This window comes from Cherax quadricarinatus, unplaced genomic scaffold (assembly GCF_038502225.1).
Source record: "Cherax quadricarinatus isolate ZL_2023a unplaced genomic scaffold, ASM3850222v1 Contig5, whole genome shotgun sequence".
Classification (NCBI taxonomy): Eukaryota; Metazoa; Arthropoda; class Malacostraca; order Decapoda; family Parastacidae; genus Cherax; species Cherax quadricarinatus.
In genome coordinates this window covers 732,313-760,189 of record NW_027195031.1, presented here as the reverse complement: position 1 = coordinate 760,189, position 27,877 = coordinate 732,313, and the positions used below count along the sequence as shown (strand labels likewise).

General features: G+C 42.1%; 1 protein-coding gene across 7 annotated transcripts in view; it reads right to left on the bottom strand.

Moving 5' to 3' along the window:
* LOC128693506 (thrombospondin type-1 domain-containing protein 4) overlaps positions 1 to 27,877 on the bottom strand; it is a 624,956-nt gene that overhangs the window by 139,680 nt on the left and 457,399 nt on the right. For 4 of the 7 annotated variants that reach the window (XM_070079710.1, XM_070079711.1, XM_070079707.1 and 1 more), the window contains 2 exons: positions 12,991 to 13,096; positions 9,258 to 9,299 (listed from right to left, as the gene is read on the bottom strand). In XM_070079710.1, the coding sequence (XP_069935811.1) occupies positions 9,258 to 9,299; positions 12,991 to 13,096 (148 nt within the window). Of the gene's footprint in view, positions 1 to 9,257; positions 9,300 to 12,990; positions 13,100 to 27,877 lie in introns of those variants that run through there. The other 3 variants (XM_070079712.1, XM_070079708.1, XM_070079713.1) reach the window with 2 other exon arrangements.

The following is a 27,877-nucleotide window of genomic DNA, read 5'->3' as shown; positions in this document are numbered from 1 at the left end:
TTAATTCTAGGAAAGAGAGGGTAGTTCCATTTCATTGGATCAGATGCCCTTCTCCGTCAAAATACCTTTTTTTTTTCTTTCAAGTGACCCACTTTTATTTATATTCCTGCTGATTTTGCCGTTTGTTGATGAATAAGACATGGGCAACGTTTGGGTATCTTTATTCTGAAGACGTTTCGTCAACCAGTGTCTCTACTTCTGGTCCATCACTTGGGCATGACCTGCTTGCACTGGTGGTCCGCCTGGGGTAACGATACCTTTAGATACGTACCTTATGTGACTCCTAATTAAGCGTCTATCATCCTGCCTGCACCTCAGATTCAGCAAGACCGCGGTGAACACATACTAGACTGAGAGACAGATTACCTCGTCTTTGAATGTCTTCAGTTTTACACACCTTCAGATAACCCCTATGTTGCACTGATAAAGCCACTGGTTGGCGGAGTGTATTCGGAGTAAATATACCCTGGTGATCCATATGTGTCTTATTCATCAACTTGTATATAATTACTGCTACTTGGTTTTTGTGCTACTCCTGTTGCTGCTAGTATTTCTTCTGCTGCCGTTTCTTCTAGTGTTATTGCTGCTTCTGTTGCTTCTAGTGTTACTGCTGCTGCTGCTTCTGTTACTTCTAATGATTCTGCTGCTGTTGCTTCTAGTGTTATTGCTGTTGCTGTTGCTTTTAGTGTTACCGCTGTTGCTTCTAGTGCTACTGCTGCTGCTTCTAATAGTAATGTTATCAACAGTATAATTATTCTCAAGTTTCACGGTCACTGCTCTCTCTCTCTCTCTCTCTCTCTCTCTCTCTCTCTCTCTCTCTCTCTCTCTCTCTCTCTCTCTCTCTCTCTCTCTCAACCACAGACAAAGCAAACACTATATTTATTGTCAGTACAGGATGAGCGTTCGAGCCACCACTAGTACTTCTAGAGTGCGATATGACTTCTTCAGCCACCCTTGGAGGTTGTTAGTGTTGATATGCTCAGTACCCCGCAGGTACAGAACTGGGTATGAATAACCATGTTTCCCTCTGTAGCAACCACAACCCCGGCTCTACAATGTGACTTTGTGACATTGTAAATGGTCCGGGTCAGACCGAAACGTCGTTGTAAGCTCCTCCTCTCTCCTATGTCAGGGTTATTTGTATATTGTTCCAGTCACGGTATTGTGCCTTTTTTTTTCTTTATCAGAGTGGAGAGGTTGAAAGCAGCTGCGACACGATACTGGTTGTTGTCGCCCCTCCTTACCTGTACCAACGCGCAGTCACCACTTTCCTAAATCTTAACTGTTATCCCGCCTCCTTCACAGCCCCACCACTACCACCAATATCATCCCCATCACTATCACCACCACCAACTTCACCACCATAACCATCACCACTACCTCCACCGACCTCTCGTGCTAGTGCTAGTAAATGTATTCACGCTACTACACGTTCCACCATCTATTATATCCAAAAAAAAAAGCTCTTTTTATTTGGTAAAGTAAATTTTGTTCTGATCCTGAAAAAAAGCTGACTAAAACACTGAAAAATCTTAATGGCAAATTAAGACGCTGTTGCAATTCCAGACATTTAAAGAATATCACGAATATTATTATTCAGGGCATCAAAGAACATGCATACGAACATTAAATCAACGAAACGAAATGTATTTTACTTTTCATTTCAAGTTTTTGAGTTAGTTGTGAATTGTCACCAAACAGTGAAGACTTACAAGCTGATAGATACAAGATAAACTCCAGACAGCTTAAAAACTGAAAACGTGATACAAATAGTATACAAAACCACCGAAATGTAATTTAGTCAATTAGAAAATCTAAGAGAATAACACCCAGAAGAAAATAGACAAAGCGAAGCAGCATGGATTCACTGCGAACAAATAATGTCTTATGAATATATTAGAGGTGTGCAACAAACAATCTCAGATAACAACGGACAGATGAGTAGACTAAATTCTCCAAGACTGCTTGAGTATCCAACATAGTGCCTCACCTCAGGCTAATCAAACATACTCGAAGAGCTGATAGGAGCAACAGGAAAAATGCTCAAGTTGATACCAGAATATCTGAAGAACAGAAGGGGAAAGATAGCGGGAAAAGAGGTAGTATTAAAGTATGTAAAGAAACTCGAGGAGATCCAAACATTCATGGTTAAACTGACACAGACACTGACGCTTCATTACGAGGAGAAAATATAAAGACACATACTAACCACCTTCAAAAGAGGATAAAAGGTGATATGATAAAAGTGTATAAAATGCTCAGGGGACTAGAGAGAGACAGTATATAAGAAGAGGCTTTGTGATATGCAACGAGATTGATCTTTGGGGCCTCTGTGACAGAGGAAGACAACTGCCCACCCACTGGAGGATAGATGCCCACGCCACCAGGAATAAAGGGGATGGGAAAAAAATCGCCTCGTCGGTATTGAATAGAGAAAAAGCAGCATGAAGTAAGTAGGTAGCGGATAGGGCGAGGACGAATCATTGTGGGATCTGACGGGGTCGTCGGAATATAAACAGCGGAGGTCATCAGCATAGTGCCGCCCCAGGCCTCGACATTGACGCAGATTTACATGCAGTTCCACAGAATCAAGGCTGGCAAGACCCATCACACTATTCGTGCCAGCCCGCTGCCTCACTGCAAAACCCACACACATCCACCACAACCACCAGTCACTGCAATACTCGCATCACCACTAGCAGCCGCTGCAACCCACCACCACCAGTCACTACAACACTCACCCCACTATCACCACCAGTCACTACAACACTCACAGCACTACCACCACCAGTCACTACAACACTCACAGCACTACCACCACCAGTCACTATAACACTCACAGCACTACCACCACCAGTCACTACAACACTCACAGCACTACCACCACCAGTCACTGCAACACTCGCGCCACTACCACCATCAGTTACTGCAACACTCACACCACTACCACCACCAGTTACTGCAACACTCACACCACTACCACCACCAGTCACTACAACACTCGCACCACTACCACCACTAGTCACTACAACACTCACACCTCTACCACCACCAGTCACTGTAACACTCGCACCACTACCACCACCTGTTACTGCAGCACTCGCACCACTACCACCACCATTGCAACACTTACACCGCTACCACCACCAGTTACTGCAACACTCACACCACAGCCACCAGCCGCTGATATAGTTACACCACAGACAGCCCGCTGCCTTACTCCGACACCAAAACACACTAACATACCACACCACTACCACACCATAATACCAAAACCACACTACAGCACCACCTCGCAACACTGGCTACCGATTAAAATTGTACTCGTGTTGCAGTGCAACACGAGTACATTTTAGCACCAGCCAAGAGCTGAAACTGAATGGTAAATATTTGTGAAAATTTAAATTACACCAGTTGGATATTCAGCGAGAGATAAATAATCTCAGGTAATATAATGCTTAGTTGAATATAGAAGGTCTAAACGGTGCAGGATGAATCCTTGCAGATTGTACATGCTAGGTATAAACAGTGCAGGATAACGGTTTTGCTTTTTTGAAGGATTTATCGTGGTAGACACAGTAAAATATGGTACATTTGGTTTATGTATGGTGTATGGCATTGAACTAGTGTCACTGGTATATGACACGACATTAGTGTCACTGGTGTATGACACGGGAATACTGTCACTGTTGTATGACACTGAAATATTGTCACTGTTGTATGAAACTGAAATACTGTCACCAGTGTATGACACAAGATGTACTTGTCACTAAACCGTGAACTTTACATATAACAACATCCTATTAAAATCACAAAAGAGCATATCTTATCATTAATACAAAAAACAAATCATGTCAACACAAAAACAATTTATGTAGTCAGCACAAGAAAACAACTCCTGTCATTACAACACAAATCAGATCTGCATTAAACGACAAGCGCGAGGAATAACTTCCACCTGCCAGCTAGAACATTAACATACCTCATCCAGAAAGCATGCAAGTTATTCAGTGAATTCTATTCATGGAGGAAAAAAAAGTATTAGGTTGAAGAAAGTGACGCCAAACACGCAGCAGCAGAATCACTACAAAGGAAGCAGAGTATCTTTGCTACATCCTTCCCCTTGATGTGGGATTCGCTTATTTGTTGATGGAACTTGGCCAAAGTGACCTGAGAAGCGTTTGATACGGTCCAAGACCGTCGACACTTGTGGTGATCAAAGGTAGCGCTTATCAGGAGCTGAGAGAGTAAGTTGTTAGGCATCTGAAGTGAGGCAGATACCACCACAAGACTGGCACTGATAGCGACAGCACTCTTTGGTGAGTGCCAAGGTGGGTAGTGTGGACAAGGAAGGTGCCACGTAAAGAGGTAGTGACAGGCCTTATTCCATTGTGCACATTTCACATACTGCATACAGTACACATCTCCCACAACACACCACACATCTGCGCCACAGCCCAGCATCAGCATCCCGTGCGAGCCTAGCATACAAAGTGACCATAAGAGGTCTATATCAGACAGCATCGACTAGTGTAACACGGGCGAGTCGTAAATAATGTATGTTCCCTCTCCATGATGCTCTTACTAAGTGCTCTCAGGTGCTCCCCAACAGCTGTTAACGTTGCCAAGTAACAACAAATCATCCGTGTAATCACTGCCTAACCATAGCATGCCTTTCCGCCGGAAGATATCAAACGTATAATTTTTACGTACTTAGAATAACAATGAACGTCGTTTTAATACGATTTGTTCCACACATACGGGAAAACTGAAAATACTGATTGGTTTGGGTGTATAAACTAACCTGTTGATGGTTGTCTGGGTTGATTCACAGCTCATTGTTTGACCTCTGCCACTATAAAATTATGAGAGATTTCTAGCCTATTGGGCCCGATCATACCCGTGTTCTACGCTACTGTTTCCTTCGGATCATTCCACATTTATTATTATTATTATTATTATTATTATTATTATTATTATTATTATTATTATTATTATTATTATCAGAGAAAGCGCTAAACCGACAAGGGTCATACAGCACGTTTTTTATGTATATTTTTTATATATTTTCGTTCTTGTTCATTGTCACCTGAGTATTTTTTAAGTTACGATCATATCACCTTTGGTTCTCTGGTCTTCCCGAGTAGTCTTTCCTCGTCTGTCAATCCACTCAAATCGGGAACTGTTCAGGTTATAAACCTCTCAGACTTGTTTCATAATTTAAGACTGCTGCATCAGGTGTGGACTCCACGCTGGTGTTGCACACTCTACGATGAGTCTGACATACAATGTATCTAAGACTATAATGCCTTTTGTAGATGTTCATAAAGATGGTTCTAAATTTCATGACAGAACCAACAACTTCACAGCGCACCGGCAACACACCCTCACCACCAACGTTGAAATTCCAGTCATATCTCCATATAATTTCATGGTCCCTTACCGAGTATTGTATTAGAATCTGAGTATTTATCTGTTTTACTCCAAAGTAAGCAGGGCTCCTCGTCCACTTCTGTGCAACAGCGTTTTATATCTTCCCATAATACCCATAATCTGTTTAAATATATCACTGGGTAAGAGGACACCAGAATAATTAATAAGACATTTATTGCGGTGCTACATTTCGCTCACCAGAAGCTTTATCAGTCCAATACAAACAATACAGGAACACGAAATATTTGAAGGTAACGAGAGCAGTTCACTGCTTGTGAATGAAAGGTAAGTCTGTAAAGTTTTCTTTGCTTTCTCGAGTCTTTTTAACACTACAGTAAAATCGTAGTAGGAGTAGTAACGTTTTATCAGATGATGGGTCTACGGGTTTTGGCAGGATTCGTGCAAATATTTGAGAGTTGACGAAGTTACCTTTGTTCTTTATAACTGTTTTTAAAATGGAGATTAATGCTGCTTATAGGCGCTTTTGTTTGGCTCTATAATCACTGCGTCGGTGTTGCTCTCTTTCATCAGACGACCGGTGATACAGGTAGAGGTAGGGTCACCAGGACGGATCCCAGCCCGGATCTTCTCCATACTGTGGCCCGCAATGTTGTACACATGGGTCGTTCAGGTTGTCGCATCAAGTGTCTCTAGGTTTCTCGCGGTTTCCCCGACACGTATCTTGTCACAGCCTCCGCAAGGAATAATGTAAATTCCTGTGTTAATTGGTTCAAGGTTCTGCACTATGGTCTTGGAGAGGCCCTTGATGGATCTGCTTGTTGCTGTAGTACAGCTGGTGTTTCCTCGCGCAAGTGCTTTGCAGACATTCAGGGCAACTCGGCTGGTGAGAAGGTTGATAATTTTGTTCAGCTTGGTGTTAGTGTGTTGAGTTGGTGTGTAGAAGAGCCGTTCGTTTTTTTTTTTTTTTTTTTTTTTTTTTTTTTTTTTTTTTTTTTTTTGCAAACTTTGATAAAGGAAGGAAAGTGTAGCTCAGTATATGTCTGGTGTAAAGCATTCTTCGTCTAAACACTCAGAGGTTGCAGATGGATATACTCTGAAGAAAAGGCCAATGATGATTCTTAGTGTACCGTCGAAGAAGCTAAGACGTTGTGTAGTTTTAAAAATAGGTTAGATAAATACATGAGTGGGTGTGGGTGGGTGTGAATTGGACCACACTAGCTTGTGACCTGACCTGATTAGGTTAAGGCATTTGCTTAAGGCGGTGGGAGAATTGGACCTGCATCGCATGGGCCAGTAGGCCTGCTGCAGTGTTCCTTCTTTCTTATGTTCTTAAGGTATACAGGCCGTAGCTGACATCAATGACATACTACTATATAGAAAACCGCTTGTTATGCAGAACATTTCAGGCAAATTACGTCAGTTTTATCCCAGGATGCGACCCACTCCAGTCGACCAACACTCGGATACCCATTTTACTGATAGGGAACATAGACAACTGGTGTAAACAAACACGCCCAGTGTTTCTACCCTCGCTGGAAATTGAACCCAGACCCTCACCATGTGAAGCGAGAACTTTAGCCAACAGGCCACGGGACACCGTGGAGCAGAAGTGTGTGGCATCAATTTTGTTCGTAGGCTTTTTGTAAATTTTCAGTTAAGGCATTACCGACTCTGTGAATGAGGACGTCGAGGAATGGTAACCTGTCATTGATCTTTCAAATGTGAACCGAACTGCCGACTCAACTTCATTGAGCTTTCTCTGTTGGTATACTGTTTCTTTTTGCTCTGTACGTAAGCCTTCAGAGAATGCTGTTGAAGGAGACGATCCCATGCCCACTGAATCATCAACACAGCCACCCCGAGAACGATCACTATGCTTCCAGCTGGAGAGGTAGCCAATAACGTCAGCAAGGTATTGACCAATCACAAAGTGGGTGGCCACCAACCATGTCCACCCTTTGGGACCTAGTAAAAGAGAGAAGCCAGTACGATTGAAACCTGTGTAAGTGTATTTGTTATTCCATGCTGGGAATGCGGTAAAGTGTACTTGAGCGAGAAGACATGAAGTTTAGACCAGCCAGTAAGAGAACACAAGTATCCATGCAGCAGAAACAACTTGAATAACACTTGTGAAATACACTGTGAGACACAAAGGCACCTGGTGAAATGGAAAGAAGCTGCACTGATTTTAAAGGAGAATGATTCGTGCAAACGACATTATCTCAGGGCTGCCTTGATCGCGGTATCCGACACCGTGGCCCAGAACTCCGGAAGTTTTACCAATTCAGTGTTGTTAATTAATTCAACCCCACAGCACTCACCGGCACTTGACGTTGTCGGACCTAATCCCACATGTTTCCTAATAATGCATTAAAGTGTTGTTAAGTAAAAGGACACAAGTGCAACTATCGCGACATTTTATTGTGGCAACGATTCACTCTCCAGGAGCTTTGTCAAGCCGTAACAGCTTGACAAAGCTCCTGGAGAGCGAAACGTTGCCACAGTAAAATGTCACACTAGTTGCACTTGTGTCGTTTTACCCAACATATTGTCAGTAATTCTACCAACATTATTACACTTGAAGTGTTGCACAGTTCGTCAGTACTGACACATCCAGTACTTGCACAGTAGGTAAACTGGTATATGTCTAGCAGTTCCTACTCGCACCCTAGCATCCTGTCCTTCATTTACTGGCAGCACCATATATGTTTCGTGATACGCCTATGTTATCTCAAGTGGAAATTGTGGGAGTAGACTCGGGTAAAAATCATTTAATCAGAATAATTGAGGTTCAGAAATAATTAACCATGTCTGAACTTATCATTCGCTCATAAAACTGCCCAACAATATTGACTTACTAGCCAGTCAATACTGTTGGACTGGCAAGAAAATATTCAAAACGTAGAGAGAGAGAGAGAGAGAGAGCAGAAACATCTTTTGTCAGTGGCGATGTATGGTAGGGATGCTATCATTTTAAGACATGTTCGCCACTTAGGACATCTATTTAAGAAACATTTCGCCTACTATGGGCTTTATGAATCATACGAGGGCAAAACGTCTGCTTAATAAATTTCTTGAGCGTTTCACGTGGTGATACTTTACCCCACACTCGTCGATAGTGACATGCCTGCTAGGAATACTGTGACATGAAAGGATATAACTGTTAGCAGTACTGTGACATGAAGGGATATACCTACTAAGGAGTAATGTGACATGAAGGGATATACCTGCTAGCAATACTGTGACGTGAAGGGATATACCTGCTAGGAGTACTGTGACATGAAGGGATGTATATACCTGCTTGCAATACTGGGACATGAAGGGATATACCTGTTAGCAATACTGGGACATGAAGGGATATACCTGTGACATGATGAAGGGATATACCTGTGACATGATGAAGGGATATTATATTGATTTAAGGAACGATATGCTACGTGAGATACAATATTTACCTGCATTATGAATATGCAGTGAATTAAAGGATTGTATAATATTATTTTAGGAACTGTGCAGAGAAGCTAGGGATTAAATGGCCAAGTGAAGATACATTAAGTGCGTTATTAAACAGTTTAAGGGATATTTTAGAGAGTTATTATTATAACATTCACGGGAAGAACGGTAAACCCGTAGGAGTTTATACATGGCCGGGGGGGTGATGGGAAGCAATCAGGTAAGATTTATTGAAAGAGAAGATAGGTGAAATTACTTGGATCAAGGGCTCTTCACAGGCATCCAGGAACCTCCCTTGAGGGATCTAGAGTTTTATATCTTGAAGGTTATGTCATGGAGGCACTGAAGAGACTATCCAAAGCAATTTAGGGATGCGATTTAAAGCAACTGAAGAAGAGAAAAAGACTTACGTCTAGAGACTTGCTAGAAGGCTTAGTGAAGGAGCTGGCGTGCTGTTGGGAAAATAATCATTATGTCACCCGGATCTAAGTCTAGTTCTCCATATCACACCGTCAATGACATCAACGATGTTGCTACAAGTATTGAGTAAGAAATATAGTGAACAAGTTCCCAGTTATGCATTGCAAGTCAGAAGAACTACACATTTGTTGAAAATAAAACTGTTTGCTAAAGTTAGATTTGAATACAAAGAGTTTTGATACATGAAACACGTTGGCAAGATTTATACTCAAAGAATAATGAGAAGCACAATATATATGCATTAAGTATTACAGAGTGTGTCATCATAAACAACTAAATGCTCTTTTTATACTGCATTACACACACACACTATATATATATATATATATATATATATATATATATATATATATATATATATATATACACACACACAAACACATACATGCAAACAGAAGCTAGTTTGGTTGTGTATATGCAACACCAGGGAACATAGCACACGAGGGAGCACACCACAACACACGAGGGAACACAATACATGAGTGGAAACAACACAACACACGAGGGGACACAGCACAACACACGAGGGAACACAGCACAACACACTAGGGAACACAACACAACACACGAGGGAACACAACACAACACACGAGGGAACACAACACAACACACGAGGGAACACAACACAACACACGAGGGAACACAACACAACACACGAGGGAACACAACACACAAGGGAACACAACACACAAGGGAACACAACACACGAGGGAACACAACACACAAGGGAACACAACACACAAGGGAACACAACACACGAGGGAACACAACACACAAGGGAACACAACACACGAGGGAACACAACACACAAGGGAACACAACACACGAGGGAACACAACACACGAGGGAACATAACACGCGAGGAAACACAGCACAACACACGAGGGAACGCAGCACAACACACGAGGGAACACAACACCCAGGGGAACACAACACACGAGGGAACACAACACAACACACGAGGGAACACAACACACAAGGGAACACAACACACGAGGGAACACAACACCCAGGGGAACACAACACACGAGGGAACACAACACAGCACACTAGGGAACACAGCACAACACACGAGAGAACACTACACAACACACGAGGGAACACAGCACAACACACGAGGGAACACAACACAACACACGAGTGGACACAACACAACACACTAGGAAAAGCACAACACACGAGGGAACACAGCACAACACACGAGGGAACACAACACAACACACGAGGGGACACAACACACGAGGGAACACAACACACGAGGGAACACAGCACAACACGAGGGAACAACACAACACAGGAGGGAACACAACACACGAGGGAACAACACAACACACGAGAGAACACAACACACGAGGGAACACAGCACAACACGAGGGAACAACACAACACAGGAGGGAACACAACACACGAGGGAACAACACAACACACGAGAGAACACAACACACGAGGGAACACAGCACAACACGAGGGAACAACACAACACACGAGAGAACACTACACAACACACAGCAAACAGAGGGAGAAATACGAAAATTTTATAACCTGAAGCGAGAGAGACGGAGGGAGAGGGACTGATGGTGGTCGTGGCGCACTTGTATTTTTTATTTAGCATAACTGAATACTTCAGCAGTATGCTGTTACTTTAATCTACACGTTAGTTACATATTGGGAAAAAAGGGTAGCTGTGTTTCCCCGTCATTAACCATCACATGCGACTGGTTTCCTACACAGTGTTGAAGAATAAGTCACGATAACGTATCTTGAGCAGACCACAAAAAAAAACAAAAAACAGAGAGCAATCCTTGTGATTTTTTTTAATGGTCCAGGACGGATTAAGACGTTGTCTAAAGTTTCTTCTCTGAACGTGGTTTTTTTATGAATAGTGTTGAAATGTATCTGCCTGAACTCGGAGACTTCAGTAAGGAAGGTATCCCATTAAGAGTTCAGCAACTACGGCAGCTTCAAAGGTTTCGTCTCAGCAGAGCAGCAGTCACTATTATATGGGAATTACCATCTCAGGATGTGATGTACTTGGTGATGGGTAAGAGGGAGGGGCCGTAATGGTGGCTGTGGGCACATGGGTGCGAAAGGAGGGAGAGAGAGGCAGTAAAGGTGGTGGTGGGCACTTGTGTAGTGGCTCTGGCACTTGTTATCATGACAATAAACTTTGGGTATCTTGGTCCTATGCTCAGCTCTCAAGTGGGTCATGTCACGCTTGATGGCGCCTCTACTCACACACTCACTGATATAAATAACCTCTGCACAGACGAAGGAAAGAACAAGTGTGTACGATTGAGCCAAAGTTGTATTCAAGTGCATTGTAATGTTTGCAGACATCACCTACAAGCTGGAGGGGGACGCTGCTGCTGCTTTTAGAGACCAGTGTGTGCTGCTTTGTTGCTTGTAAACTCTAGGAATAACAAAAGTCATTGAGGTGGCATATCACCTGTGCACAACCAGTCAAAAATATATAGATATGCACCTCTCAGAATATGTACACTGATATATAAACTGATCTGTGTATAGACAGGCATATACACATAAAATCACAGTAAACAGGTGATATCACAATATGCAAAATAACTACAGGGAAAAATAGTGAAATTCCATGTGCTTTCGTGTGAGAAATCACGAAATCGCTTGGAATTTCACTATTTTTCACTGTTATTTTACATAATTATCCATATAAACATGCAACCTGAGTCAACACTTATGTCTGGGATGTTCGTCTGTTAGTGAAGAACTTGGACGATAACAGGTGTATATCACCAGTGCTCAGTCTGAGCACCACCAGGTGGAGCACCACTACCACGTGCAGCACCACCAGGTGGAGCACCACTACCACGTGCAGCACCACTACATCGAGTGTTAAATATCTCACCTGGGAGTATATAATACACTCATGCAGGTAATACACAATACATATACATAGAGCTAACATGTACACACAATGCAGGAAGACTAAATTGTTCTAGTTATGGTGAAGCGCTAAACCAGTGGGGCGGCATACAGAACCTGGAGAATGGAAGGTAATCAGGTTTGATTCAAGGAAGGGAAAAGGTAGATCCATTTCCTTGGCTCAACAAAAGCCTCTCACCAAAATTAAGCCCCTTTCCAGGAAGACACTAAATTGTTTCCAGCCATTCAAACAAGATTATGTTTTTGCTTTTGGGATGTGGTAATAGAGGTCTGAGGCGCTTAGCTTACCAGTCTATTAAAGAGTAGAGGATAGACATAGAGAGGGACATCAAAGTTACGGCTGTTAAGGAGGGGAACTGACGCTTATCTTGTGGTCACAAGAATGGACAAGCTAGGGGATACACGGTTACAGGTACAAAGGGAAGACTGCCACACTATCTCTGTCCTGGCATGGATAGACAGGGCTAGCGGACACCAAAGTGACCGCTGCGAGGAATGAACATTAACTTGTAAAATAAACAGAATCATGAGACTGACACATAATGCATTGCATGTCGACTCGTCACGAGTCAAACAATAAAGGTCAGCAACAAATGTTAACAAGAAAAAAAAAATACTTGCACTTTAAAAAAATGTCAACATTACAAAAAAAGATCATATAAGATAACAGCAAAAACATAAATAAGCATTACCTCTGCCATCAGCCTGAAACTATTGTAGCGTCAATGTAGTTGTTGTACTCACCTCTTCGGGGTAGTTGTGCTGTGCCTCCACGCTATAGCAGCACCATAGGAGACACAGCAACAGCGTCGCTGCTGGAAGCTGCACACCACACAGCCTGGCGCCTCTGCTGCAAGAAAGATACACAGAGGTTACCACACGTCAACAATGGCTGTATATGGCCTCACACACCAACATATAAAGGCAATTCATGCAATTTTAAATTTTGTCGCCGAAGCGACTAGTTAACTGTGCACCCCTTATCCATCCTGTGGACGATAGCGCAAGAGCATTTGGATACACGAAAGGCCTAAGAACTAGGCGCGCAAAGGGTTTACAGGAGTACATCAGGATTTATATTTACAAGGTCACATATCTGTTGCAAGCTGGTGTCTCATTTTCATTAATAATGTATCTTGACATGTTACATAGGTTATTATTATACTGTCTATCTCTTTATTCCTCAATAAATGGACATTAAAGCACAGTGTTCCAGATAGTGATTATAGAGCTGGCCGCATTGTATTTGGTTTGATCATCATCTGTGTCTGCCAAAGTGTCAAAGTACCTGTAACCAAACCTAAGCCTGGCTACTACATCAGTTAATCTGTTGACATAATTCATGTAAGTTTTGCAGTTTAGATGTACAAAAAATGCTTTTTCCTTCCCCAATATCGGTCCTCCTCTTCCTAAGACCCTTCTCCCCTTTCCAGTGTTCCTTCCCTTCCACCACCCCTCCAATACTCTTTCTCAAGCCTCCCTTTCCCTTACTCTCCAGTACCCATTACCAATCTTCCTCCCCTTCCTAATCCTCCTTCCCTTCCCAGTCCTCCTCCCTTTCCCAATCCTCCTCCTTTCCTCCACCCTTCCCCTCCCACCCATCCCCAGCCCTGGGCACACAAGCCAATAACCATGTGGGAGCCTAACGACCCAGGAGGCGACAGTTCCACCACTCCTGGACATTTAATTGGCGGTAACGCGCATTCCACGCACAGTTTAATTACCGCGTGAGGCTGTTGGACTGGAGGGGTAGCAGTAGGGGCGACGCCACGCCTGGTACACGACCCTCACCCTTACTGTTTCCTACCGTGGTGCTACGACAACTAAGAGGGGAGGAGGGAATGTAAGGGGAAGGTAAGAGAGGGAGGGGGTGGGTGAGAGAGGTGCCACAGATTCCCCCCTAATCGCCATGTTGTAAGGGGTTTATTGCAATGGGCTTTTATGAGAATCACCTGCTCGAGATGGGGTAAGTTATGGCGAGGGGTGGAGAAGTATGGGGGAGGGGGGTGGAGAGGTATGAGAGAAGGGAAGGAGGCAGGAAGAGATAGGGAGTGAATGGAAGTTGGGTGTAAAAGGAGGTTTGGGGAAGGACTTGGGAAATACTAGCTGAACATTGTACATGGGGAAGACAGCAGATTACACAGGCTATGAGGAGGCTCTGCTGAGGACTAGCTTCACTGCTTCTAATTTTGTTTAGGCAGTTGAGATTAGGATAGGCTCTCTTGACCTCCATTCCCTCCGGCCACACTGCCGGATAGAACAAAAACTGGGTAATCATATGATGTATAGAACAATGCAAAAGGATACTTACAGTAACAGGAAAATTAAAAGTAGTTTGATTTCTCTTAGAACTAATCTGCTTTTACTGTTATGCCCTTGTAGGCTCATTTTCAACTGATGGCCCTAAAGATACTCTGAACTAATGTCAGGATCCCGTTGACAAGAGCCAGCCGCTGAATCTAATGGGTGAAGTGTGCATGTCCAGGTGGTTCTTAAATTATTTAATAGTTTAGTGTTCGCAGCTTCACTGGTTTGTTTATCCCAGTAATATGTAACTCGTTTGTATTGCATCTTTTGCCGTGGAGTTTCACTTCACTGTTTTGAGTTATTGACTAACTTTGCACTTCAAATAGTTCGTAGTGTCTGAGTATCAAATTTGCTCAGCGTTTTAAGGTTCGAGAGTGAAGTTATGGAGACAGAGTAACTTATTAGTTAACTGAATATTAAACACGTGTAGCCACTAACACCTTATCACTACAGACATTTTAATTACGAAAAGGAAAATTACGCTCACGCCTTAGAAGTGTACAAACATTTCAGCCACCGTGTACACACACCTCGGTCCACTGTGTACACACATCTCAGCCATCATATGCACACTTAATCCCGCATATACGCTCACCTCAGCCAATGTATACACACCCCTCATCTACTATGTATATACACCTTACACGCCATGTACACACACACACACTTCACATGTCATGTACACACACTAGCATCAACTTGACACTGTCCTGAACAAGTCACTTATTGCATGAATTATAATCACAAAGCAAGTAAAACTATTCGAAGTATATTTTTTCACATTCCACAAACCTTGTAAATAATTCGTGTCAACAGATTTATAAAACAAGGAAAATATCTTCACTATTTATGCAGAAACAGAAGCTCAGTTTTTAGGCAAGAATGTTGTGGAGAGAGTGACACACCTTCCACGGACAAACCGTTCAAACCATACCACCGCATCTTATTTCCCAGTGCCAATGAGTCTAAGGAATGAAGGTAGGTTGCTTCAACTCTTGGAATCAAGAGCACAGCATTAGCATCCAGGTACCAGCATTGAAGAAAACCAGCGACATAGGCAACTTAGATTGTACACTGTCAGATAATTTATATATTAATAATTACAAAAGTTCGTTTACTGCAGCAGGGTGAGTTGATGAACCAGCACTGACAAGGGTGAGTTGATGAGCCAGCACTGACAAAGTTGTGAGTTGAGTTGATGAGCCAGCACTGACACATCACCAGTCACCACCAGTTGATGAGCCACCACTGACACACCACCAGTTGATGAACCAGCACTGACACACCACCAGTGTGTCAGTGCTGGTAAAGAGAAAGGAGAGTCTTTCAATGTTTATTATGCTAATTGCCGTAGTGCTAGGAATAAGATGGACGAGTTGAGATTAGTTGCTAGTGTAGGTAACATTGATGTATTTGCCTTAACTGAGACGTGGTTTAATTCAAAAAGTCGGGACATGCCTGCGGAATGTCATATTCAGGGTTTTAAATTGTTCCAAGAAGATAGAAGTATTGGGAGGGGGGGGTGGGGTGGCATTGTATGTCCGAGATCGCTTGAACTGTTGCATAAAAACGGGTATTAAGTCTGAAGTAACACATACAGAGTCTGTTTGGATAGAATTTTCAGAGGGGCATGAAAAACTGATTTTAGGAGTGATATACCGTCCCCCTAACTTAGATAGGGACCAAGGGAAACTACTATGGGAGGAAATTGTTAAGGCCACAAGGCACGATAATGTAGTAATTCTAGGAGACTTTAACTTTAGTCATGTTGATTGGAATTTCTTGACTGGGAATTTAGAATCGTACGACTTCTTAGAAGTATTTCAGGATTGTTTTTTGAAGCAGTTTGTGACAGAACCTACAAGGGGAAATAACCTGCTTGACTTAGTTATGGCAAACAATGAATCCCTTGTTAATAATTTAGAAATTTCAGAGGAACTGGGTGCTAGCGACCACAAATCAATTACATTTAGCATTGAATGGAAGTACGATAGTAGCGATAACTCAGTAACAGTCCCAGATTTTCGCTTAGCAGATTACGATGGGCTTAGAGAACACTTATCATCTGTTGACTGGGGTAACGAAGAGAGCTATCAATATGACAGTTTTCTGAACACTATACATGCTGCTCAAAGAGCGTTTATCCCATATAAAGAAATTAGATCAAATAGAAATGACCCAAAATGGATGAATAATAGGCTCAAATATCTACTAGGGCATAAGAAAGGAATTTATAGGCGTATCAAAAGAGGTGAGGGTCATCTTATGAATCAGTATATTGACATTAAGAGGGACATTAAAAAGGGGATAAGAAAAGCTAAAAGGGACTATGAAATTAAAGTTGCTAGGGATTCTAAAACTAACCCAAAAAGTTTTTTCCAGGTCTATAGAACAAAAGTTAGAGATAAGATAGGTCCCCTTAAAAATAACTATGGGCACCTTACTGACAATGAGAATGAAATGTGCTTGATTTTAAATAATTATTTTCTCTCAGTTTTTACACAGGAAGACACTAACAGTATTCCAGTAATTAATTTTTACAGTGGGCTAGAAGAAGATAAATTATGTAACATCACAGTCACTAGTGAGATGGTTGTGAGGCAGATAGACAGACTGAAGCAAAATAAGTCGCCGGGTCCTGATGAGGTTTTTTCAAGGGTTCTTAAGGAATGCAAAATGGAACTCTGTGAACCATTAACTAATATTTTTAATTTATCTCTTCAAACAGGTGTAGTGTCTGATATGTGGAAGATGGCTAATGTAACTCCTATTTTTAAAACAGGGGACAAGTCGTTACCGTCAAATTACCGCCCAATAAGCCTGACCTCAATTGTAGGCAAATTACTAGAGTCAATTATAGCTGAGATTATAAGAAGCCATCTCGATAAGCATAGCTTGATTAATGATACTCAGCATGGATTCACAAGAGGCCGGTCTTGTCTAACTAATTTATTAACTTTCTTCAGTAAAGCTTTTGAGGCTGTTGACCACAATAAAGAATTTGATATTATTTACTTAGATTTTAGTAAGGCTTTTGATAGAGTTCCGCACCAGAGACTGTTAAAGAAAGTGGCAGCTCATGGTATTGGGGGAAAAGTGCTCTCGTGGATCGAGTCATGGCTCACTGACAGGAAGCAGAGAGTGTCCATAAATGGGGTTAAATCCGAGTGGGGATCTGTAACAAGTGGCGTTCCACAGGGATCAGTCTTGGGCCCGTTGTTGTTTATAATATATATCAATGATCTTGATGAGGGAATTACTAGTGATATGAGCAAATTCGCCGATGACACAAAGATAGGTAGGATAATTGATTCAAACGTAGATGTTAGGGAACTTCAGGAGGATTTAAACAAACTCTATTCTTGGTCAGAAAAGTGGCAGATGCAGTTCAATGTAGATAAATGCAAGGTTCTGAAGCTTGGGAGTGTCCATAACCCTAGTACTTATAAGTTAAATGATGTAGAACTTAGCCATACAGATTGCGAAAAGGACTTGGGGGTTATGGTGAGCAGCAACCTTAAACCAAGACAGCAATGCCTAAGCGTACGTAATAAGGCAAATAGATTACTGGGATTTATATCAAGAAGTGTAAGCAACAGAAGTCCAGAAGTCATACTGCAGCTTTATACATCATTAGTAAGGCCTCACCTTGATTATGCAGCTCAGTTCTGGTCTCCGTATTACAAAATGGACATAAATTCGTTAGAAAACATTCAGCGTAGGATGACTAAATTAATACATAGCATCAGAAATCTTCCTTATGAAGAAAGATTGAAGACTCTTAAGTTACATTCACTTGTTAGACGAAGAATGAGGGGAGACCTGATCGAAGTGTATAAGTGGAAGATAGGTATTAATAAAGGGGATATTAATAAGGTCTTGAGGATGTCTCTCCAAGAGAGAACCCGCAGTAATGGATTTAAATTAGATAAGTTTAGATTTAGAAAGGACATAGGAAAGTATTGGTTTGGAAATAGGGTAGTTGATGAGTGGAACAGTCTACCTAGTTGGGTTATTGAGGCTAGGACTTTGTTTAGTTTCAAATCTAGGTTGGATAAGTACATGAGTGGGAAGGGTTGGATTTGAGTGGGACTTTCACATCAGAGCTTATTTCTTGGGTAGCATTGAAAATTGGGTTGGGTAAATGTTTTGTTAGTGGGATGAATTGTAAAGGACCTGCCTAGTATGGGCCAGCAGGCCTCCTGCAGTGTTCCTCCTTTCTTATGTTCTTATGATGAACCAGCACTGACACACCACCACTGCAACATATATATCTTAGTAATACAAACTGTGCAACACGAGCAGATTAATGACAAAAATCATGTTGATATATATTTTGTGATAAGGAATTATTCTTGTATTTCTTACTAGGATAACATCAAGCGTTCCAACACATGAAAAATAATGATAATAATAATAATAATTATTATTATTATTATTATTATTATTATTATTATTATTATTATTATTATTATTAAGGGTCTTTCAGCAGTGACACACACAAGCGCAGCCTCGAACAGGAGTGAATTGAGTGAACTGAACAGTGGAAGTGCTCACCATTTTTTACATAAATTGCTCAAAAGTCAAGAGACGGGACTAAAGAGCTATACCTCACCCTCACAGCAATCTCAGATAGGTAATTGCAAGCCTAGCAACTCGAACACACTCAACGTTATGTCACGGTGAAATACACGTAAGCAGGTTTAAAGTTCACCATCCCCTCACTATTACAAGAGCAGTCATACATGGAGAGGTGTATGTTGCTGTTATATACACTGAGAAGTATATCTCTTTGTATATATATGAAGTTTTATTTAAAGTTTAGTCTAATCCCTATTTTAGGGATTAAAAAATTTTCGAATGTTATAATGCAGCATTAATTAATGATTCGTTTAGGAGCTTTGAACCTAACAAACCAACATTAATTATGTTATAACTTGACAAGGTCTCTTATTTACCTCGAGGTTACCCAAGTGTCTTGAGTGCTCGCTCTTGTTGTGAATAGGAACGGGAGCTTAAAGAACATTTAGGCGCTTGTGTGCTGTGTTATATGGTTTAGATAATCGCTACTTTCAAGTGATGGTAAGTGCACAACATTCTGCATAAATCTAGAGTTGTGAGGGTTTTGACCATGGTTAATAGACTTAAGACCAGTCGAGTCGAAAGAGGCGCTGGTAGATTAACTATGGAGAAAGGGGATTTAAAAATAATCTCAGCCATTCACGTAGTATAAAGCAGAGAAATATATATTTTTCTCTTTTATAATATCCATTCCTTATAATTTATATTTTAATTTGATGTGTTGCTTATTCCATATTAATTATGACCGTGCATGGACACGAATCAAATTATAGAAGAATGTAAGTATCAAATAAATAAAAGGTATATTAATGCTCACACGAGACAGTGTAAAGGAAGATCTCTCACTGAGTTTGGTAAGTTAAGAGACACTGTAAAGTTGTCTTCTTGAGTCCATGCAGCTTGGAGGCTTAATAATGTTTATATCATGAATGAGCCATGATGTCTACCTCTAGGGTAGTTAGGAACAGACATCAGTGTAGGTCATTAATCAAAATTAATTGTTATATCATGACTTGGCGTTCACTATTCTCGCGTGCTTTGTAGTCAGTGTTTATCACATGTTTATGTCTGCCTTATGAATACGTCTGTATTTGCCCCAATTTGTCACTTAGATGAGCGGGACAAGTATTCGGTATTCGGTATCCAGACCAGAGCTTTGGTGAGATGGGTAAGGAAGAAGGATGGGTAAGGATAGAAATTTTGGAAAAGGGTGGGAGGGGGGAGAGAGGTAGGATATAAAAGGTAAGTGGCCCAACCACTTTGGTGTAATTTAAAAAGTGTACGTGAAATGATAAGATATTCTTTAAGAGGTATAAGACTAACCCATCAGAGTCACATAGATATAACAGAATATAAGTACATGACTCTGAATTGGTAGTAATTATACAAGTTGCATTTTTTTTTTTGCGCGATTGCACAATGGATATTTATGCGACAATGAAGGCAATAATTTTCTGGCCAGTTTATAGAATTCCGTGACAATGGCTTCTTACAGGTGGTGTCCAGCCATAGTAAATAGCATAATTTTTACATTAGGTTGTTATATAAGATGTCTCCCTAATTGGGGGCGATGATGTACTCAGTATACATAGAAGGGTTCTGGTGTTACCCAATCTTCTTCATCAGGGAGGTTGCTCAATATTATGGGTCGAGGGTAATCATCTTCATGTATAAAACGACAGACCCTCTGCGGGAGAGTCATTTTTTGAGTCCTGTGAGGAGGATTATTGATGCTATAATCCGTGGTATTTACCACTTGTATAGGATGTTCTCTATCTGGCATGTATAGTTCTTGCATTGTATAGAGTTGTTTCTTTTTTAGGGTGTCAAGGCGTACATTTATGGCAGTAATATCTTGTTGTATGTGTAAATCTGCCATTTTTTCTCTGTCTCTCCTCCTGGTATCGGTAATGAAGCGAAGAGCTCTATTCTGGACCCTTTGCAACCGTAGCATATTTGTCTTTGTTGTTAATGACATTGGGACACAAGGGTATTCGAGTATAGGTCTTATTAACATTTTATACAGATGTTTTTTGACATGTTGAGGGGCTTGATTGAATCGATAGAGACTGCTAAGACCGGCTTTGGCTATGTTGATCTTTTTAGTTACATGAGATGTTGAGTGGAGCAGCCTGTCTATTTCGTATCCCAAAATCTTGTTAGGGTTTCTAATGGCTACAGGTGTACTTCTGATGGAGATACCTCCTTTATCTTCAATTGTTGATGCAAAACATCCTATCGTGCTAACAAGGACCTTGTCAGGATTAGTCGTAATTCTCCACTTCTTTTCCCAATTAGATGTTCGACGAAGTTCAATATTCATTTTTTCTATGACTCTCTCATACTTGTATTTTCCTCTTACCGGGGTTGATGAGACGACATGAATAACATCATCTGCAAACTGTGTCACAATCGTATCACTAAACTCTGGTTGAGGAAGGTCATTCACATAAATGTTGAACAGAAGTGGACTGAGACAAGAACCTTGTGGGACACCAGACGTCGGTATAAAAGGCTCAGTCGACCTACCATGAAAGGTGGGAATGATTTTTCTTTGAGTTAAGAAATTATATATTTTACTCTGAGGAAAGTCCAGTTATGGTCTGGTAGGTCAATGAGTTTGTATATAAGGCCATCATGCCATAAGCTATCAAAAGCTTTATGAACATCTCTGGTGGCAATTAAGGCAAGATTCCCCTGATGTTTTAGACTTGCTACAGTATCGAAAATAACATTTATTGCATGATTGGTACCTCTATGTGTTCTAAAGCCAAATTTTTTTCAGTAAAAAAGTGATTAAACTCCATATAGTAGTTCAATCTGTTGGAAATGACCTTCTCAAGAACTTTCCCAGTGACTTCAAGTAAAGATATAGGTCTATAGTTCCCAGGTTGGTGAATGTCTTTATTGGGCTTACCTAGAAAGATCATCCTAGCAGTCTTAAAAACCACTGGAAAATGTCCTGAGGCCAAGATGGCATTAAAGATATTTACCAAAGACTGTTTACAATTTCTGGGAAGGAACTTTATTTGTTTCATTGTTATTCCAGAGAGGCCAGGGGCTCTATTACGCATTCTTCCAATAACCTGACTCATCTCTAGTAATGTAATAGGTCTAGTAAGCGGGTGGGTATCTTCAAGAGTTGAAGTATCGATGGAAGGTAGTGGTTGTAGATCATCCAAGTTCTCATCTCTCCATTCATTTACCAACTGATTATGATTATTGTTAAATTGACGACTGTTATTGTGGGAGAGAATTTTCTCCCATACATCACCCATCAAATTAGCCTGGTCCTGTGGATCGTCAAGTTTAATTTCAACATCTTCATCATCCTCATCGGTGAAGGTATGAACTAGGTAGTTAGGAGCCTTGTGCTTTGCCCCTAAAAGTTGTCGGATCTTACTCCAAAATTTTACTGGTTCACGTTTATACTGATTAGCTTGAAGAACTAGCAATTTCCATAAGTCCCGTTTGTGATGACTAATCAAGTTAATTAATTCTTGCCTTAATCGGTGCAGTGTAGCTACTGGTGGTTGTCGCGTTTGAAGATGCCTTCGACATTCTGCTTGATAATTTCTTAAACTGTCTCTAATTGTTGGTATATCTTTGTGGAAGCTAATTGACAAGTTGCATTAGTAGCTTCAATTATTCGATTATGCAGGGACCTGATTGCATCATCAATTTCAGTGGAAGGTAGATTTTCCAATGACACAATTTCATCGTCACCCAGATTATCGACACCATGCCTAACCCTTCTAGGGTAGGGTAGGTGCCTGAGCCCGAGCCTTTAGCTCATAAGACTGTCATTCCCATTAGCCCCCTTGGGGCGGGGATGGCAGACCAGAGAGGCCTAGCTTGTGGCTAGGCCTGGGGACAGTTGGTCCCAAAGATGAGGAGGTACTTGTGCCTCCTCCCATGGGAGACTTAGGTCTCAGACACTCCCTAAAGAGGGAGCCAAAGCCGGGCCACCACTTGGGAAAAGGCCCGGGCCGGGAGAATACCGGCGAATCTTTAATAATAATAATAATCGTCACCCAGAAATGCCCTGAAGGGGTCAAATCTTAGAGTGTTAAGATTGGGTTTAGGAGGTACAGGTATTCTAAATGGAGAAGTTTGTAGTTGTATTATAACAGGGATGGTCAGATCCTACGTTTCCACCAGGAGATATACGACAGTGGAAGATGTCACAGTCTCTGTTTGTCAGTACTATATCTGGTGTCCCTGGATGAGGTCCAATGTATGATTTAAAGAATGGGCCTTGAAATGACAAGTTTCTAGCTGTCATGATATTAAAGAGTTGTAGGGACAAGTGAAGGCCCACGACAAGGTTCAGACATTCTGTGACATGGTTCTGGCACTAGGACAGAGCCATCTAGTAGTGAGAAGTTGAGTGGACTTGAGTGTCTGTGCCTCTACACCTCTTTCACATTCTCGCATCTCTGTATATCAGTAAAATATTCCGATAAATATGTGAATAAATCGAGTTATAAAGCTTAAGGCATTTGTGTGTATAAGTAGGCAATTTAAATATAATGTGTGTGTATATAGGCTTCCTTGTTTCCTAGGTAAAAAGACACATGTGAAACTTATGTGACATTTTATTGTGGTAACGTTTCGCTCTCCAGGAACTTTGTCAAGCAGTTAAATATCGTCGGTAATTCTATAATTATTACTCCTTTGTTTTCACTTGGTTGACCCTTATAACAAGTGGTGGTGCGACCAGACCAGCTCATCCTCATCCCTCATAACTGGTGGCGCGACCAGACCAGCCCATGCTCATCTACCTCACAATATTTACGATGTTTTATACTATAATTTTATTCATATACATGTATGTTCTCTTTATATATGTATAGATTGATAAAGTTGCTGGTGGGCGAAACACCGTATATCGTGTCTTAGTAACACGATGTTTCCCACTGGTGTTTACGTCCCTTCAAGGACCCGAGGTGCTTCTAATACTGGTAAAAGTATTTTGAATAAAGTAATTAAAGGTACCTTTCCCTTCCTTGGATCAAACCTGATTACTTACCAGTCCCCAGGCACGAAGACCCACACGGGTTTAGCGCTTCCCATGTGTTCGCTTGTTTCTTATACATATTAGTGTTTTGCTTGTTGATGGACATCTATGTGCCACTTAGGCGTAAGTATAACACATGACTGTATACACGTCATTACTGTATCAGCCAGGGCACACAAGAGACTTGACCCGGGTTAGCTTCCCAGGCAGAGTGTTAATCGACTATTGCGAGTGAGATCCCTTTGATATATTATGTTTTAAAATTAACCGCAGTAGGTGCGCAGGTAAACTCGTAAGCTGAACTACGTTTAAAAATACACGTAATAAGTTCATTACGATAGATGATATTCTTGCGAAGGGAAAGATACTTTTGAGAACTAACTAATGAGAAGCAGACTTCTGAGAACTAACAAAGAGAAACAGAGTGAGAACTAAGAAAAACAAGCTGCAAAACTTTACACAAGGGAGAGACAAAAAAAATTGTGTTTTTAATACATTACACAGTTGCGTTCACAAACAAATTTATAATAAAATATAATTCTATATACCACAGCCGCCGGCAACTAGTAATCAAATTAGGAGCCTAAATCACAATGCAATTAAATCCTACTGCCATGAGCAGCAATGCAATACTACAGTCTCACTACAGTACAGCATGAATCATCAAAATACACCAACACACTACAATACCACAACTGCAAACATCGCCACAAAACAATTTTACGCTTCTATACACCACACAACTCACATATACAAAACATTATATACAAGATGTATATATACATCATAATATATTCGTATGCGTACCTACAGTTGTAAACATTATGCCACCACACTCTTATCATTTACATACAACACTACTTATACACTTCTCAAAATATATTATACACAATACACATGAAACACAAACCAAAACAATCGGTATGCTATTGCAATACACCACTCAAGACTTAACACTGGTCCAACACCGACCCACACTTCCTTTTCTAGTTTATTCTGCGCATTATGGGTTAGTTGTGTAGTCTTGCAAAGCTGTGGTATTGTGGGTTAGTTGTGTAGTCATGCAAAGCTGTGGTATTGTGGGTTGTGTAGTCATGCACAGCTGTGGTATTGTGAATTAGTTGTGTAGTCATGCAAAGCTGTGGTATTGTGGGTTATTGTAAATTGTTTCAATCGCATTGTGTACAGGGAGGGTGCGGGTGAACAGGGAGGGTGCCGGTGTACAGGGAGGGTGCGGGTGAACAGGGAGGGTGCCGGTGTACAGGGAGGGTGCCGGTGTACAGGGAGGGTGCCGGTGTACAGGGAGGGTGCAGATGTACATGGAGGGTGCGGGTGAACAGGGAGGGTGCCGGTGTACAGGGAGGGTGCCGGTGTACAGGGAGGGTGCCGGTGTACAGGGAGGGTGCAGATGTACATGGAGGGTGCAGATGTACAGGGAGGATGCAGGTGTGCTGGGAGGGTGTAGGTATACAGGGAGGGTTCAGGAGTACAGGGAGGGTGCAGGTGAACAGGGAGGGTGCAAGTGGACAGAGAGAGTGTAGGTGTGCAGGGAAGGTGCAGGCGTACAGGGAGGGTGCAGGTGTACAGGAAGGGTGCAGGTGTACAGGGAAAGTGCAGGTGTACAGGGAGGGTGCAGATGAACAGGGAGGGTGTAGGTGTACAGGGAGGGTGCAGGTGTACAGGAAGGGTGCAGGTGAACAGGGAGGATGCAGGTGTACAGGGAGGATGCAGGTGAACAGGGAGGGTGCAGGTGTACAGGGAGGGTGCAGATGTACAGGAAGGGTGCAGGTGAACAGGGAGGGTGCAGGTATACAGAGAGGGTGCAGGTGAAGATGGAGGGTGCATGTGTACAGGGAGGGTGCAGGTGTACAGAGATGGTGCAGGTAAACAGGGAGGGTGCAGGTGAACAGGGAGAGTGTAGGTGTACAGGGAAGGTGCAGGTATATAGGGAGGGTGCAGGTGAACAGGGAGGGTGCAGGTGTACAGGGATGGTGCAGGTAAACAGGGAGGGTGCAGGTGTACAGGGAGGGTACAGGTGTACAGGAAGGGTGCATGTTTACAGGGAGGGTGCAGGTGTACAGGGAAGGTGCAGGTGTATAGGGAGGGTGTAGGTGTATAGGGAGGGTGCAGGTGAACAGTGAGAGATGAAGGGATCCCACCCTGAACTACCCCTTTACTCTCCCTTCAGCTTTTCAATAAACTTTCCCAGGATTACTTTGAAATATGTTCTCCTTTATTTCCTCACTGATCTTGCCTAACAATTAACCTTCAGCTCCTTCAAGGTGAAGGTTGACTACACTAGGCTGGTTCAGCTGAGTAATTGCCTTCATATTCTTAAACTTAACCTATCAGAGTTTAACCTGAAGATTATCGAACCGCCGCTAATTAAGGAGAAAATCAGCTGCAAGGTGATCACTTTTTTCTCGATTTTTTCAAACTTTCTTCTTCAGTATAATTTTCCCAGTGAATCTATTTTACTTTTGCTCAATCAGCAGTCTTAGGTTGAGGAACTGACCACCATTTATCAATGTTGAGGGACTGAACACCTATCAAGGCTGAGGGACGGAACACCTCAAGTTATCTCTTCAGTTTTACAGTCACTTCTGTATTCGACTGAAGAATTCTGATGAGCAGGCGAAACGTTCGCTATTAAAGATACCCAAGTGTTTGACATTTGTTTTATTCATCAACTTGTTGGTATCTTCTACCATTAATAATACGATGGAGGATGAGGGTGTGAGTGGATGAGAGGATAGTGTGGGTAAAGATAAGAGAAGTGCGCAATCTCTCCCCAGCTTCCACATGTTCCCCAGACAGTATAGACAACACCATCTTCCTCCAGCTGTCCAGACGTACAAACCTTATAGCGAGCACTATCATTTTCCAGGCAGCAACTTTAGGTAAGGTTCATTAGTTAGGGAGAGGGCGGCCAGACTCGTGGCTTTATCAGGCAGTGTGCTGATGGTATCTAGACTAGTGTTGTGCTCCAACTTGCGCCCTCTGTTACCCTGATTCGCGCCCTCTGTTGCCCCAAGATGCTTCGTCTGTTGCCCCCAAGATGCGCCGTTTGTTGCCCCCAAGATGCGCCGTTTGTTGCCACTGCGCCGACTGAGCAGCACAGCCCTGAAGTAGACATGGGGGTTGATGGGGGATATTCCTAATACTATAAGGTTCATGGAACTGCACTGTGTAATGAAGTAATTATAGAGTGGGGGGAAGAAACGGGGAAAGGGGAGAATCTCTCTTCAGAGCCTGGAGTGATGGGGCTGGGAGACTAATGGAGTGAGTGGAGTGATGAATAGGTGGCAGGAAATCCCTAAAGGATCTTCGAAAGGACGTGCGAAGAGTAGGAATTCACCCATGAGTGCTGGAGGGACGTGAAGAGGAGTGAGAGGGAAAAGACAAGACCTCTACAAGCTCTCCAACCAACTGAGCTGTTGGAGTATGTGTTGGAAGAGCTCCAGCGAGGGCCTCTCTGAAACTGGTAATTTAACCGTGTTGATGCCAGCTTTGTTGTGAGTGCCTGGGCGAGTTTCTCACCTGGGGATCAAGTGCTTCCTCGTCTTTGTGCACTAAGACCAAAGCTAGATGACACCTTCACTTACTCATTCACAGCTTGACCGACGCATTCAGACACAATTACACACACACATACACACACACACACGCTCACACACACACACACGCTCACACACGTTCACACACACACGCTCACACACACAC